This window comes from Micromesistius poutassou, assembly GCF_964030765.1.
Source record: "Micromesistius poutassou genome assembly, chromosome: 2".
Lineage (NCBI taxonomy): Eukaryota > Metazoa > Chordata > Actinopteri > Gadiformes > Gadidae > Micromesistius > Micromesistius poutassou.
Window position 1 is genome coordinate 8131767 of NC_140272.1, and position 15837 is coordinate 8147603.

Genomic DNA, 15837 nt, shown 5'->3' on the forward strand with positions numbered 1-15837 from the left:
AATTGTTTAATGTATTTTGTTCACATGCACAGCAGAATTGATCTTTTGATTTTATCCAAACAAAGTATAGCACATGGAAGCTGAGGCGCCTCTGATTCCAACAGTCCAGTCCATATTACTGTGACTCTGTGACAAAAACTAACCGAAGCAGAGGCAAAAAAACAATCAAGAACAAACCACCATAAACGGATAATCCAGCGTCTGGGCAACATTTTGCAACTCAACATGTTGTTTACAATCGATGCATACAGAGCAGCTGAGAGGCTTTCAGAGGAAATGGCTTAATTGCCTTCAATCAGAACATACGCTCTTTGTCGCCATCTGGTGGCCGTTCCGGCCGTGAAGTCTTCCACTTATTCTGTGTTCCAGCTTTAGTCACTCTTAAGTAGTATCCACGTTGATTATTTCACTTATTGCACGATATCTCACACGTGTTATCTTTTATTTTGGTACCAAAATTGCACATTATAGCCCTTGCAGTTGTGGAGTACACCTATTAGAGCTGTACATGTTATTTTATGTTTAAACAAATAAACTTAATGTTCTTATGCATTTCATTATCCTGTAGGCCAAATTTGCCAGTTTATATTTGCTTTAATTCTGTTCTCCCTTGAGCAGATAAATTGAGACAGAAAAAAAGAATCAAGTGAAACATTAAGCCCTATAGCGCCGTAGCATGGGGACCAACCTGTTTGTTTGTGCCACTAAAATAGAACCAACTGCGTTATATTTAGACCACTTCTATCCCATATGTCACTGTCGTCCTTCACGCAAGTTATTGAGAAAATAAAACCAGAAAATGAACACATTTATTGTTACAAACACAGAGATGTTACATATTCTCCTCAGAGGAACAGTGAATGAATGCGTTAGAATTTGTAATGTACACCCATTGAGGAATCAACTGGGGATAGATGCTCCTCGAATTACCAGTGTACCGTGGAGAAAGTTGTGAGGGGACTTCAAACAGATCCATCGGACGTGAGTGAGAACTTAATGAGGTATTGTAAATGAATAAATATGTAAATAAATAAGCAGACAAGAATGGTTAATCTTCGGAAACACATTCAGAAAGTCCACATGGGCGACGTCCGTTTGACCGTGTGTTCTCCAGCTGTATGTACATGTTGTTCCGGGACTCCAGCACCCTCCTGTGGACAAGATGGGAATCGACAAATAGAAACGTTACTTGGCTAATTAAACTTTCGGCTGAATCCTTTTTTACTGCAATTCTTATAGAAAGCCCTAAAAAAAAGATGAACTTACTTATTTGCTGTTCAGGCATCAGGTCGACTTTCATCCACTTCTGGAATGCAACAGAAGGACAAAAGAAGTCAACAGGAAGTCAATGCTAACATCCCAGTCAAGAGACACTTTAAAAAGACACAGTTAAAAATCAAACAATCAAAAGCAGAACGGAAATGAGTGAGGAGTTATGATTAGAGTCTGACGCTAAACAAAATGTTACCGCCATTTGAGTCAGTCCATAATTCAACCCGACGTGAGTCTCTGTGTGCCTAACCATATTAGTTCCGTGGTACAATTACATGAGGTGAGTCGAAGGGCTTATAAAAGTTTCAGTTGACTGTGTGAAATGTAAAAATGGCCGCCGGTACATGGACTCTCCTAATAAATGATTGGCCCCTGATGGAGCCAAGGTGCCGGCTGAGTCAGGGAAATGTGATTAAGGGCCCGGGGTGGGCACACCGCCCTCGGCCCCTGACGTTAATTTATGGGTGCTACCATGCTGGAAGGAAGGGGCCAGTTCTCCCAGTTTAGTAGCTGCCATGTAAGGACTGGAGTCAGGGAGAAGACAGATGTCTTCCCAGGACTCAAATAGAGACACATAAAAAATGTTTGGCACAAATTGCTGAGCTTTTATGGAGTCAGGGATGTGCTTGAGTTGTAACACACACACGCATGCACGGACAGATGCACGCACGCACACACACACACACACACACGCCCATGCACGCACTCATATTTAGTGTTTTGTGATTGGTGAGATTTTTTTGAAAGGTTAGTTTAAAGCTATGCTTTTACATGAGTCACTGTCAAAACGACGACTGATGATTGATCCAGTCTGCGTTGAAGGATTGGAAACAAAAATGTCACTCACCTAGAAATGATCGTATCCATCTACTTCTCAGGATTAACGGGCTCTGTAGAATAAATAGGGAAGGCCTCTCTTAGTCCAGCACATACTTAGCTTCATCCAATTCTATAAAGTGATCCTGTGACCTAACACGAGCAAGAGCTAGAGCAAGACATGAACTCTGCCAGGGGAAGGGGTTCAATTCCCACTTGAGTCGCCCATGCCCAACGGGGCGGCCCTATAAGTATTCACTTGACACTGCATTTAAAATGATCCACCAAATGGCCTCCATATCAATATAATAAATACAAATATCTTATTTAAACACATGTGCCTGTTCTTGTAATTTCGAAACGAGGCAGACTTTTCAGTTTTCCATCGCTCCCGTTCATTAACCCTGAGAAGGACTAGTGGACCAGGTAACAAATAAAACCAAATTCTCACCCTTCCCCTAGAAAGAAATGTGTAAGACTTTGAGCCCTAACCCTAGATTTTGCGCCTTCCGGCAAAGGGGTAGGGTGTCCCAATACTTAGGGGAGAAAGGAGGAGTGCTGTTTTTCCCTTAAAACAACCCCTGAACGCTAGCCAGCTTGGGAGCTGACTTGCAGCTAAGGGCACTCAAACCAAGGTTTCTTGTTAAGGGGAGAAATGGGACTAACAGTCTATTTGGGCCGTTCCTTTCTGCATAAGCGTACACTATAATTTGGCCAATGTTTAAGATCATAGATCATCAACAAACACTGATTTTGGGTTCTCTGGGACTATGAAACATGGACCGTGCTGTCCTCATTTAGCAGCCTCTTTTATCTAAAGCAACTCATCAGGAGCAGTTAGGGTGAGGTGTCTTTCTCAGGGACACCTCAACACTCCGCTAGGAAGCGCCGGGGATCGAACTAGCGACCTTCCAGTTAAAAGGCAACCTGCTCTTTAGCTCCTGAGCCTCGAGGTGTCTTGCTCAGGGACACAACGACACTTGGCTAGATGGAGCCGGGGATCGAACTAGCAACCTTCCCGTTACGAGGGAACCTGCTGTACGTCCTGAGCTAAGCCAACCCGGTCCTTACGTTTGACCTCCAGCTTGCAGGCCACGGTGGCCTCGCCGCAGCTGTTCTTGGCCCTGCACATGTACACTCCACCATCGAAGTTCCCCGGCTTGCGGATCTCCAGGGTGCAGATCCCCTGCACGCAGATCTGCCGGAACTTGGGGTCGTCCGTGATGACCAACTGGTTCTTCAGCCACTCGATCTTAGGCTGGTTTCAGACACACACACACACACACACACACACACACACACACACACACACAGAGGGGGAGAGAGAGGATGGAGGGGAGAGGAGAGATGAGAGAGAGGTGAAAGGATGGAGGAGAAAGAGGAGATATAGGAGAAAGAGGAGAACGAGGAGAAAGGAGGGAGGAGAGAGAGGAGAAAAAGGAGAGAGGGGAGAGAGGAGATGGTGAATTTCATGAAGAACAATCCTATTTTCCAAGGACTTCAAAGACTTATTTTCCATTTAACCTTTTTTCATATGTATGATATAATCCTATAGCGTGGGACGTTTTACGTTCCATTAAAATGTCCCAACAATAGTATATTGTTATATATACAACTACAGTAAAGTAGAGCACTGATATAACTAAAAGATGTATCAAAGTATCCCACGCCTCCCCAACTCAGATCTAAATCCACAAGAGCCTTCTGCTGCCCGGGTCGCTGTGTGCCCCCTCTCACGGGGGGCTCTAACACAGCACTCGGGTGGACAGTTTAACTGCAGAGCCGCTGCACTGCTGGGCATACCAGACCTTGAAGGCTTTCCACTGGTCCGGGAATGTCACACGTCTGATCCGACCCTACTGCCCCCTGCAAAGCCTGGCCTCCACAGCCCGTCACCCCCACAGACCCCCCCAGGGAGGGGTGGGGAAGGAGGGTTGTTATCTTTACTTCAACCCCCCCCTACACCCCCATCCAACCTCCACACCCCCCAGCCCCCCCTTCCCGTCCGTGGAGGTTGTGGTGGTTGGAGGTGGTGAGGGTTGTTATGATTTACCCCGGCCCCTGTTACGTTAATAGACCCAAGCTTTTAAACTCTGGGCATTCCGACTCCAGATTCCGACTCCGGACACCTTCTATAAGCCCCCTCCCCTCCCCCTCATCTCCCCCCACCCCTCACTTACACCCACACAGATTCACCGCTCCTATGGAAGCCATTGTGTTGGGACAGATAAAAAGCTCAATGGCTCAGCTACCAGCCGAGTTCAACAGCTAATGCTAATTGCTAAGCTAACTACTAATCTAACCCCTCAAAAAAAACCTTCTGATTTTACCACTCAGCTAACCCATGAGCTAACCACCAAGCTAAAAGCTAAGCTAACCACTAAACTAGCCACTCGGCTCACTTGCTAAGCTAGCAGATAAGATAACGGCAGGCAGGTCCAGTTAGGTGTTTATGTCTTTATTCCCATCTCATCTGACAACAGTTGTGATGGGGTGTGAAGGCGCAAAGAGCTAGCAAGTAAAAGTTTATACAACACATCTTCAGCCGTTCTTTCACCAAACTCATCAACAAGGTTGTTCACAAATAGCTAGGAGATGGCCTTGGCATTCTGTCAAGTCCTTGGCCACGGTCCATAAAGTAAAGTAAAGTACGACAGTCACCTCAACACCTTTTTTTTTTTTTTTTACTGGCGACCCACACTAATAACAGCAAAGGTTTATCTCTAACCAGCTTCCAAACATCTCACTATTCAACCTTTATCGCAGCCTTCCCCCAACGCCTCAGAAGCAACGTCGTCTCAGCTAAATAGCGTTTTGATCTTAAAACTGAGTCATGTTTTGTTTGTGTTATCGGGTACTTCAATAATATCAATACTTTAGGTAGTGGAGGTTCTGGAGGGTAATTGAGGTGGTGGGAGTTTGTTGGTTGTGGAGGTAGCTGAGATTCTGGAGGTAGTGGAGGTTGTGGAGGTTGTAGAAGTTGTGGAGGTTAGCTGAGGTAGGGGAGGTTGGGTGGTAGTGGAGTGTAATGGAAGGTGTGAAGTTAGTGGAGGTTGTAGAAGATGTCGAGGTAGTGGACGTTGTGGGGGTAGAGGAGATAGTGGAGGTTGGGGAGGCTAGTGGAGGTAGTGGAGGTTGTGGATGTTCTGGAGGGTAGTGGAGGTTGTGGGTCTACCTTGGGGCTCCCCCTAACGGAGCAGAGCAGCTTGGTGCTGTAGCCCACCGTGGCGGCCCGGTCAGCCAGGGGGGTGGTGAACTTGGGGGCCTCAGAGTAGTCGTGCTCAGTGTACTCTGAGAGCTTGCACTCGATAGCTGGAGGGACAGACCGATGGAATGACAGACAGACAGATGGTCAGACAGACATATTTAGACCTTAGTATTTGCCATCTCCTTAAATTAGATAATCGTCAAGTTATCATCTTATTTAACACATGTATATCTTTATAGTTATATATATATATATATATATATATATGGGTAGTATTGGGGTAGTGTAAGGGTAGTATACAGATAGTATAGGGGTAGTATAGGAGTAGTATAGGGGTACTATACAGGTAGTATAGGAGTAGTATAGGGGTACTATACAGGTAGTATAGGAGTAGTATAGGGGTAGTATAGGGTTAGTATAGGGGTAGTATAGGAGTAGTATACAGGTAGTATAGGAGTAGTATACAGGTAGTATAAGGGTAGTATGAAGGTAGTGTAGAGGTAGTATAGGGTTAGTATAGGGGTAGTATAGGAGTAGTATCAGGGTAGTATGAAGGTAATGTAGGGGAAGTATAGGGGTAGTATAAGGGTAGTCTAGGGGTAGCATCAGGGTAGTATAGGGGTAGTATGAAGGTAGTGTAGGGGTATATAAGGCTAGCGACCTGTCTTCAGGATCTTGGCCTCGTCCTTGGTCACCACGGCGCCCTCGCTCATGCCAACCTTGTTCTCAGAGAAGACTCTGAACCTGTAGATGTTCCCCATGATCAGGTCTGAGATGGTGGCGTTCAGCCGGTGGTAGTGCTCCAACACAGTGAACCAGTCCTGGAGATTAAGAGAGAGAGAGAGAGAGAGAGAGAGAGAGAGAGGGGGGGGGGGGGAATTGAGGTGGATAGAGAAACAGACACACAGACAGCACAGCACAGAGAGACAGACAGAGAATTAGTTGATGAGTAAGACAACAACTGGTGTGGATCCAGGATGTAATGAACACATATTTGAAGTACTCAGCCTGAGATGTTAATCCTCCGTAAATGATAAGCGAGATCCGCCTAATCCATAACATCTGAACTATGTCTATCTGCGACTGGAATAGCGTGGGTAACGCAAGCCGCCAGTGGACTCACTCCGGTCTTCTTGTCGCTCTTCTGGATGGTGTATCCGGTGATGTCCGTGTTCCCGGTGTCCTTCGGTGCGGTCCACTCCAGGGCCACATTGAAGCCCCAGGTGTCCACGATCTTCACAGTGGCTGGGGCCCCGGGCAGCTCTGCAGGGGACAACACGAGAATCACAATTTAAAGGGCCATTTGTGGTCTTTGGCGCCCCCTATGGAGAAGGAGGACAACGGAGGAATGCAGGAGTGGGTTGAAGAGCAAGTCTGTTGTGGTCACTCCACCTTTCCCTCTCTGGTGAACAAACACAGCTGGGTGATGGGAAGCAGGTCAATAACTGCGCCGTTTGGGATTTGAATGCATGGCACGAATTTCACCATCGACCCTCACATGATAAAAGCTGATGGCTTTCATTAGCTCCATAGACTAAGTCACTATTGGTGCGCATGCCACTATGAAGTTGTTTGAGGTTAACCAGGATATATGTTTATTTATATTTTTTGAGACCTAGGATAACATTACCTCGCACCCACATGGTAAACAGCCAACCTTGTTTATGTATGTTGCCCGTCGACGGTTGCTAAGGCTACTTTTTACCCACTGCTGTGCTTTAGCAATCAGCCGGACTAAATATCACTTACAAATTCAATCTAATTGACACTCATTGAATCTAATTAGGTTAAATTAGATTACAGTCTTTCATTACATCATACTATGTTTTTGGCGGCCCTACTTTATCCGAAATACTCTTAACACTTAACCTCTGAGATCTAATCATCAGATCTCATCTCGTCTAACTCGTTCTGATCTAGCTCATCAGCAACAACAACAACACAACAACAACAACAACAACAGCGCAACCCAACGGAACCCTGGGTCCGGTCTCATCCGGTCCTCCTCCCCGTCGTCATAGTTACCCACGATCTGCAGGATCAGGCTGGACTTGTCCTCAAAGTCATCCACCTTGACGCAGATCTCGTAGACGCCGGAGTCGTCGCGCTCTGACACGCGGATGAACAGGATGCTGTCCCGGTCCGTGCTGCGGACCTGGACCCTCTTGGTGTCCAGGGGCTGGCCGTTCTTGGACCAGGTCACAACGGGCTTGGGCTTGCCCTGGGATGGGGTAACACACAAACACAGTCATGGAGCAGGTATATATAGTATAATACAGTAGTGGAGGTTGAGGAGGGTAGATGAGGTTGTGGAGGGAAGTAGAGGTTGGAGATAGTGGAGGTAGTAGAGGTATTGGAGGTGGAGGAGGTATTGGAGTTGATGGAGGTTGGGTGGTAAAGGTAGTGGAGGCAGTGGAGGGGGGGGGGTAGATGTAATGGAGGTTTGGAGATATTGGGGGTCGGGTTGTAGAGGTAGTGGAGGTGGGGGAGTGTAATGAATGGTGTGGAGTTAGTGGAGGTTATAGAAGATGTGGAGGAAGTGGAGGTTGTGGGGTTGGTACACCGTGATGTAGCAGGTAAGTATAAATACAGTAAGTCCCTCTAAGGACAAAGCTTAAAGAGTGCTGTGAAGTGCAGAAAAATAACTATTACAAAGACATTTGTGAAGTAGTTATTTTAAAGATGCTGCACTTTCTTTGTAGCGGCACAAATTCTCATGGTGGGCCTTGCTCATTCTCAGACTCATTTTTACGTCTCTTTGGACAAAACCAGTACTGATAACTGAACCTGAGTGTATGTCAGGTGTTTTGCAGGTGTATCTCAGGTGTACTGTATGTCAGGTGTATCTCAGGTGTATCCTAGGTGTATGTCAGGTGTGTGTCAGGTGTATCTCAGGTGTATCCCAGGTGTATGTCAGGTGTATCTCAGGTGTATGTCAGGTGTATCTCAGGTGTTTCTCAGGTGTATCTCAGGTGTATGTCAGGTGTATGTCAGGTGTTTCTCAAGTGTATCTCAGGTGTATGTCAGGTGTATGTCAGGTGTATGTCAGGTGTATCTCAGGTGTATCTCAGGTGTATGTCAGGTGTATCTCAGGTGTATGTCAGGTGTGTCAGGTGTATCCCAGGTGTACGTCAGGTGTATCTAAGGTGTATCTCAGGTGTATCCCAGGTGTACGTCAGGTGTATCCCAGGTGTATGTCAGGTGTATCTCAGGTGTATCTCAGGTGTTTCTCAGGTGTATCTAAGGTGTATCCCAGGTGTATGTCCGGTGTATCCCAGGTGTATGTCAGGTGTATATCAGGTGTGTCAGGGGTCTGAGTGGCGCTCACAGAGAAGGGGATGGTGAGGTTGATCTTGGCCCCCACGTTGGCCACGTATCTCTGTCTGAGGAAGCGAGGCATGCGGACCTTGGGGCGGTCTGCAACACAAAGCATCACGTTCCATTAGAAATTACTCTATTTTAACATGGGCAGCAGTAGATTAGGAGGTTGTTGGTTTCGATCCCCAGCTCCCCCAGAGTGTGGAGGAGTAAGCAAGAGCAAGACCTCTAACCATAACTGATCCCGACGAGCTGACTGTTACCTCTCATGGATTACACTGCCCTCTGTATGTACATCTGTGCATGAAGGGGTGAATGCAAGGCACCAATTCTAAAGCATTTTGAGTGGCCACAGGTAAGAAAAGACCTCCTCAACCTGATTACATCAGTGGTAGATGGCTTAATGGCTAAATCATTTAGTTCCTATTGCAGATTAATCTTCTTTCCACCTCATCAGCACATGGCTGGAGTGGTGAGGTTGCTATTGGTTGGCGGTCTGCCGGTTTGATTCCTAACTATAGCAACACAGGTGAACGTGATCGGATTTCATTTTTATTTTTTGCATGTCTAAAAGGGATCTAGTGGAAAGAACCACCTGTTGAGCCCCACACACACACACACACACACACGCCACTTCTCCTCGGAAGAACGGCTAAAAAAAGCAGCAGCACCGAGTAACACACTCAAGTCCTCTCACGTCGGGAGCAAGAGCTATGGTTACCTTCCACCTAAATTAGCCTCAAATATTTGAATAATGGATGAGCTTTGATTCTATAAACCATTAGCCCAACACTTAAGACCTCCTTCATCACTGGGCTAAAAATGCGTTTCGCCACATAAGCACAAAACTCTCCTAAATCAAGATGTGGGAATTAGTATCCTGTAATGCCGCTAATCCTGGCCTACAGAATACCAAGCGCTAACTAATAAACTGTTCATCAGTGGTTCATATGTATATGCGTGTATAAATACCACTTTGTGGGCGAGCTGGTGTCAAGCTGTCCTCACTTGACACTCTCAAGTGTGAGGCTCCAGTTCAGCAACACCCAAACCCGACCTGACAAGTCTGCGGCATCTTTTCTAAACAAACACTGAATCTCCGGGTGTCTGAGGATGCTTCAGTGAGGCCTGAAATGCTCCAGCCATACCGCCCCCCCATACATACGCCCCCAACCCCCAAACACCACCCACCATCCTCCTAACCCTCGACGGCAAGGCAAGGGCCGGACACCCAGGAATTTGCCCCGCCTTCCCCTCCACACCCAACACCACCCCCCTCTCCACCCCTGTCCCCCAGTGAATACTTTCAGAGGCGGTGGGATCACTTGTCGCCATGGATCTTCTCCGGGCTAGTTAGACTACTCTCAGGCATGCAGGGCTTTCTAGAGGGAGCACTGCAATGCCAAACTCTCAGCCCAAACAAATCTGTGTTAATAACACGCACATCCCAGCTATTTCTTCCTCACGCAGGCCATTGGGAGAGGGCTGGGAAACCATTCATATCGCCGGCGTTTCCAGCCATCCACTGAAAGCTCTCTGGCCTTGTCTCCAGGGGGAGGTCTGAGACGGATGTAGGTATCGTCTGAAGTACTGCCAGAGCGCTGTGCTCGGGTTTCAATCCCCGCTCTCCATTACTCACAAGTTGATTTCTGCTTTTAGAGCGGGAATTACACGCCTTTGTGTGGCGTGTGGTAGAATGCTGTAATCGCTCGAGTGCAGGTGATTATTCTCTATTAATTAATTAGAAATGGCATATAATCACACATCAACAAGACCATCACAACAAATCTTGACCAATGACAAGACTGTTTTGACGTATCGAACGCACCTGTTATGTTCTACGTCTCAATTTATTCAAACAGAACTTGAGAGTCGTAATGGACAAAACTGTTAAACTGAATTGAAATAATTAGAGTTTTTACATTACCGATACCAGTATCTGCAATTCCTCTGATACTGCCAAAAATTCAGTATAGGGTATAGGGTATGCAAGTTAATACCGATCCGATACCATCAAATAACTTGCTAATTTACTACACAGGCAGAGAACATCACAAACATGTAGGGTGTTATGCTGCCTTCATTAATGGTAGGAGGTGGAAAGTCGGAATCAGAATTGGTATCGGGAAGAAAAAAATGGTATCGGAACACAGCTAACTCCACATTCTCCGGAAATCCTAACAAAGGCCTTCCCCAAAACAGACTTGGATGAGCTAATGAGTTCCTTTCTTCTGCTTCGGCACCGGGACAAAGCCCTGACTCACCGGCCACCTCCTTGACCAGGACGGCCTCAGGGAGGGCCCCAGGGGCACTGCGGCCCCCAGCGTTCACTGCCACCACGCGGATCTTCAGCCGATCACCAGTCGTCTGGTTCTTGATGGCGTAGCGGGTGGACTTGTGCAGCTCCTCGTTCACTGCCTTCCAGTCCTCGGCTGGGGTGGGGGGAGAGAGAGAGAGAGAGAGAGAGAGAGCGAGAGAGAGAGAGAGAGAGAGAGAGAGAGAGAGAGAGAGAGAGAGAGAGAGAGAGAGAGAGAGATGATTTATTTCACTGTTTTGGTGTTTTTTAAGCTATGAACTGCCGTGAATCAGGTTATGATCAGGCGGTGTATAGTCTTTGATCGAAACATAGTCATCCCACGGCTACACAGTTAAACATTACATATCAGCTTAGCTCAGGAGGTACAGAGCGTGAGTTGTAACTGGAAGGTTCCTGGTTCGATCCCCAGCTCCTCCTAGCTGAGTGTCAAGGTGTCCCTGAGCAAGACACCTCACCCTAACTGGTTCAGACGAGCTGGCTGTCGCCTTGCATGGTTGACACCGCCGTCGGTGTGTGAATGGTTGTGAGTGGCTTCGGATAAAATCATCTGCTAAATGCCCTAAATATAAATGTAAATTTATATCCTTGTGTAAGTGTGTGTAACCTTTCACACACACTTAAAACAATGGGAAGATAAACAACGTATCATAATGCTTGAGGGTAGTCTAAACTGATGATTTCACTTGGCACGCTCTGTTGGCTTTGTTAGTTTTGCCACTTAATAAAAGGACACACTAAACCCAGACTAAGCTGAACTTGAGAAGCCTGACATAGGGACCCTAACTTAGGAGATGACGCCAAAAAGAAGGACCCTCTGATAAAAAGACACACTAAACCCTCACTAAGCTGAACTTGAGGACGCTGACATAGGGACTCTAACTTAAGAGATGACACCAAAAAGAGGGATCTTTGGAGTGAGACCAGAGCAAGCCCACTAGATGCCTCCGCCCTTATGGAGAGAGGTCAGGGACTTCCCCATATAAAGCCACCCCTGACATTTTCCGGACAGGTGTAACCCATAAAACTGAACCCCATTTAGGCAGAAATCTGCGACATCTCCGACCTTACACAGGCACTTAAACAGTTGGCGCGTGGGGAGGATACAGATGTAAATATACATACTAAAATTGAGGGAGGTTGTAAGGACATCAGCAACACATTTTGACAAAGCTACCAACGTCAACTTGACTTCAACCGTAACCCTAATAACCAGAATCGGAATTACCGATATTCTGCACTTGAACACACTGCACTTTCATGTGTGATGCAAGAGGATTTTGCATGTGTTTATGCTTTTAATTTGAGTGTCGATTTGTATATCTTTAAAGTGAGCCACGTCTGATGACAACCCTAATGATTAGCCAGTGTTGAGAGACAACTGTTGAATCCTAACATAGTAGGAGCAGACAGAAGAGGTTGACTTACTTCCATCCTTGCACACCTCAATAGTGTACCCATCAAGGCCGGAGTCTCCCACCTTCTCAGGCTGGCTCCAGATGATGCTGACCGACGTGTCGTTCTTGTCCTCGATGAACAGATCCAGGGGGGCGCTGGTTGGCTCTACACAATAATAACACAACACAAATTCAGTACCGGTCCTGACACATACGGACACGCACCAATCGAAACAGCCGATCAATCCCAAAAAACCCTTTGAGAGACTTAAGAGAAGGAGGTCGAACAAGGTGACGCCACAGACCGGACAAGGACTGTGACTGGAGGCAAGAGAGGGCTGGAGGGTGGAGGTGGAGATGGGTGTGGAGTTGTGGAGGTGGAGGTTGATGGTGTTCACCAGGGGTGGTGGTGGTAGTGGTGGTGGTTTACCTTTGGGTGGTGGCGGTGGAGGTGTAGGCGCTTTGGGCTCCTCTGCAACAGGTGTTTCAGTGGCAGGGTCAGCGTTAGCCTCTGGGTCAGTGCTAGCCGAGGGGTCAGCCGTAGCATTGGTCGCGTCAGCAGAGTCAGCTGGTGTTAAACAGGCAGCGGTGGCCGTAGCGGCAAAGAGCGATCAGTAATCAATCAAAGCAATCCCACCTTACTTAATCAAGACAAGCATCTCAACGGCCACGTTACACCGTGGCTAGGGGCAGGTGCAGCGCCATCACTCATCATTAAACACCATCGGTATCTTTCACACTGTATTCTACGTGCCTTTCAGTTACCAGAGAGAGAGAGGGGGGAGGGGGTGTTTGGAAGGGAACCACATTCACGTGCTGATTGACCCCCAACAGGTGCTCAGCTGTTGGGCTCAGCTGTGAGAACAGGCAGCCTGTCCTCCTCTGAACACCACAGTGTTGTTGGTGAATGTTAACATGCGTCTGCAAGCCCAGCATTTGTTCTTGAACGTGATGGGCACAATTTGGCAGAGAGTTACAATGCACAATGGCAGCGTTTCGTGCATCACATCGCTGCTGCTGGATCTAAATGCGTAGCGAGGGGCACCACAGTGAGGGCAGCACAGTGGAGGATTGCGAGGGTCAGCCGGGTTTAATGTTTTATAGTAAGGAGACACTATAAGACGGGACGGTTCATGCGTCAAGGTTTATGAGTCACGGGTGTTTGAATAGCTGGTGAGTGGGCTGGTGGTGGAGGTGAGGTGAAGATCATGCCGTCTCTAATACCACATGTCGTTACATGTCGTTGGGTTATAGGGTCATGCCCCAAAATTAACTTTTTGGGTCAAAGAGGGACGTAAACAAGAAACACACACAGGTGATCCTCGGGGTCGGGGACAGAGGTGACTGAACGAAGAGTTAACTCCAAATGACTGAGAAATCAGTTTAATGCTATGTTTAACCTCTGCTGATTTCTGAAATGATAACATTTGGTTCAATATATAATTATAAACCCTGTTAATAAAAGAACATCCAAGAAGTTAGTTTTAGAAGACAAATCCCGAAATGAAGAACAGTTTTTGTATTACTATGCCAAATATATCTCAACACATTCATTCATTCATCAATTCATTTAATTCATCAACCAGCGAGACTGACGGTCCCATGAGATTAATTAACAGTTACATGAGATTAATTGATGAGTACATGAGATTAACTGATGGTTACATGAGATTAACTGATGGTTACATGAGAATAATTGACGGTTACATTAGATTCATTGATAGCTACATTAGATTAATTGACGGTTAGGCTACATGAGATTTAGGCCTACTGACTGGGCCACAACACGGTGCATTACCAGGTGGAGGTGGAGGTGGCTCCTCGACGACCACCTCCGCGGGGGCCTCGGCACCCTCGGCCGGGGTCTCCGCAGGGGCGTCCCCTACTGGGGGAGCCTCCTCGACGGCGGCGGGAGCGGCTTCGGGCTCGACGGGCGCGGGTTCTGGCTCGACGGGCGCGGGAGCCGGCTCGGGGGCCTTCTCCTTCTCAGGTAACTCCTTCTTCGCCGCCTTCTTGATCGGGGCAGGTTTGGCCGGCATGATGGCGGTATCAGCTAATTCCCAGTTCAGTCAGGTCCTCCAACTAAATCCAGTGCCATCACACCTCCGGACCCGGGGATCTTATAAAGCGGCACCAGCTGTCCGGGCTCCACCCTCCTGTGACTGGGTGTAATAGACACCGCGGTGCGACGCTGTTAACCTACAGACCCCCGCCGCTTATTTATCTATAGGCCTCGTCTTGACCCTATGAAGCCTGTGATGCAAACAATATTGAGATTAAAAACACTATTGAGATTAATCTCAAAGTGCATCTGATTTTCTCATCATGTTTAAATGGGTTATGGCCAAAATGTGTTCTGATTGACTGAACATTATTTTCCTCTGTCAACTTGTTTTGAATGGACAGATAATTTTGAACTTGCAAATCTTACTGAAACACAGACGCTATTAATTAGGTTAACAAATGAATTAAAATTTTGATTAAATGACAAAACTTGCTCTTCCGACTGAAAGATACAGAATGCCTGAGAGCCTAACTGCATTATCTTCAATTGTTGAATTAGCACCTGGGGAGCATGAATATTTTAGCCTAGGGCCTACTCTATAAATCTAGCCATATAAATTGTTCTGTAAATTGAATCAGAAAATGCCCAAATTGGTGCATACAAATTCACCAGAATGCAGGAACCTATGTGAGCCAACTCATTCATCAAGGTCTTGAAACCGGACACACTAAGTAGTACACACTAAGCAGTACACACAGACGAGTCTATAATGACATGTTTTATTGACGTCCACAGACAGTGAGAGGTGGATGAAGAGGTCTCCAGACGCATGCCGTCACTCTGAAATATAGCTCATATTTTAGCCTCAAGAACGATTGTTGCCGCGTCCGGTATGTAGAACTTATTTACAATCTTTACAACTGTGGTGTCCTGTACAAAATAGGGAAATCAGGTTTTACAAAGGATCCTTTAGAAAAAAGAAAGTTCAATTATCCCGTTTTTTTAAAAAGGAAAAAACAATGGGAATGGGAATCCTCCCCGTAAAAGAAGCCTTGACATGGTCAACATCTCCTCGTCACACCGCGACTTTACATGCATGGAGAACACTTGTTTTTAAACCCATCACATTTGCACAAAGTGACTTCACATACCGCGTTACATTTGTAAGTCTTATTTTTAGTTCACAACAAGATTGATAAAAGGATGACTATTCAGCAACCTGTATTGGCCTGAGCTCCAACGTGTTCCCCCCCCCCATCTCCACTCCTAACCGCGACCAGAGTCGCAGGGACCTCAACTATTGAGGTCTATTTCTACCGTCAAGTCAGTGTTTAATCTCCCCTTGACGGCCACTGAAGAGAATTAAGACCATGATGCACCTTGTTCCAGTCACATTTCATGCAACCACGCTGCCACTCATCATCAATAAGGCTTTACACTCTTTGCATGTACTGCAAATCCATTTTGGTCCAGAGATCTGTCCTCCACCGGGTGGACTCTACTCCTC

At 46.7% G+C, this 15837-nt stretch overlaps 1 protein-coding gene across 1 annotated transcript; it reads right to left on the minus strand.

Annotated features, from left to right (window-relative positions):
- Window positions 1–791: 791 nt before the first annotated feature.
- LOC311339404 (myosin-binding protein H-like) lies at window positions 792–14430 on the minus strand. Its single transcript, XM_084464784.1, has 12 exons — window positions 14124–14430; window positions 12357–12491; window positions 10879–11046; window positions 8625–8713; window positions 7322–7517; window positions 6420–6559; window positions 5958–6117; window positions 5264–5400; window positions 3160–3346; window positions 2120–2162; window positions 1267–1306; window positions 792–1151 (listed from the first exon to the last, which is right to left on the minus strand). The coding sequence occupies exons 1-10, from the start codon at window positions 14362–14364 to the stop codon at window positions 2140–2142; spliced, it is 1476 nt and encodes a 491-aa protein (XP_084320910.1). The 5' UTR covers window positions 14365–14430; the 3' UTR covers window positions 792–1151; window positions 1267–1306; window positions 2120–2139.
- Between the last annotated feature and the right edge of the window lie 1407 nt (window positions 14431–15837).

Excerpts from the sequence above, each read along its gene's own strand:
- LOC311339404 (XM_084464784.1), bottom strand. The coding sequence starts at position 14,364 with ATGCCGGCCAAACCTGCCCCGATCAAGAAGGCGGCGAAGAAGGAGTTA. Across the intron at positions 8,714-10,878 it reads CCTGGTCAAGGAGGTGGCCG|ACCGCCCCAAGGTCCGCATG; the intron begins GTGAGTCAGGGC and ends TTTGTGTTGCAG. Across the intron at positions 5,401-5,957 it reads GGCCAAGATCCTGAAGACAG|CTATCGAGTGCAAGCTCTCA; the intron begins GTCGCTAGCCTT and ends CTGTCCCTCCAG.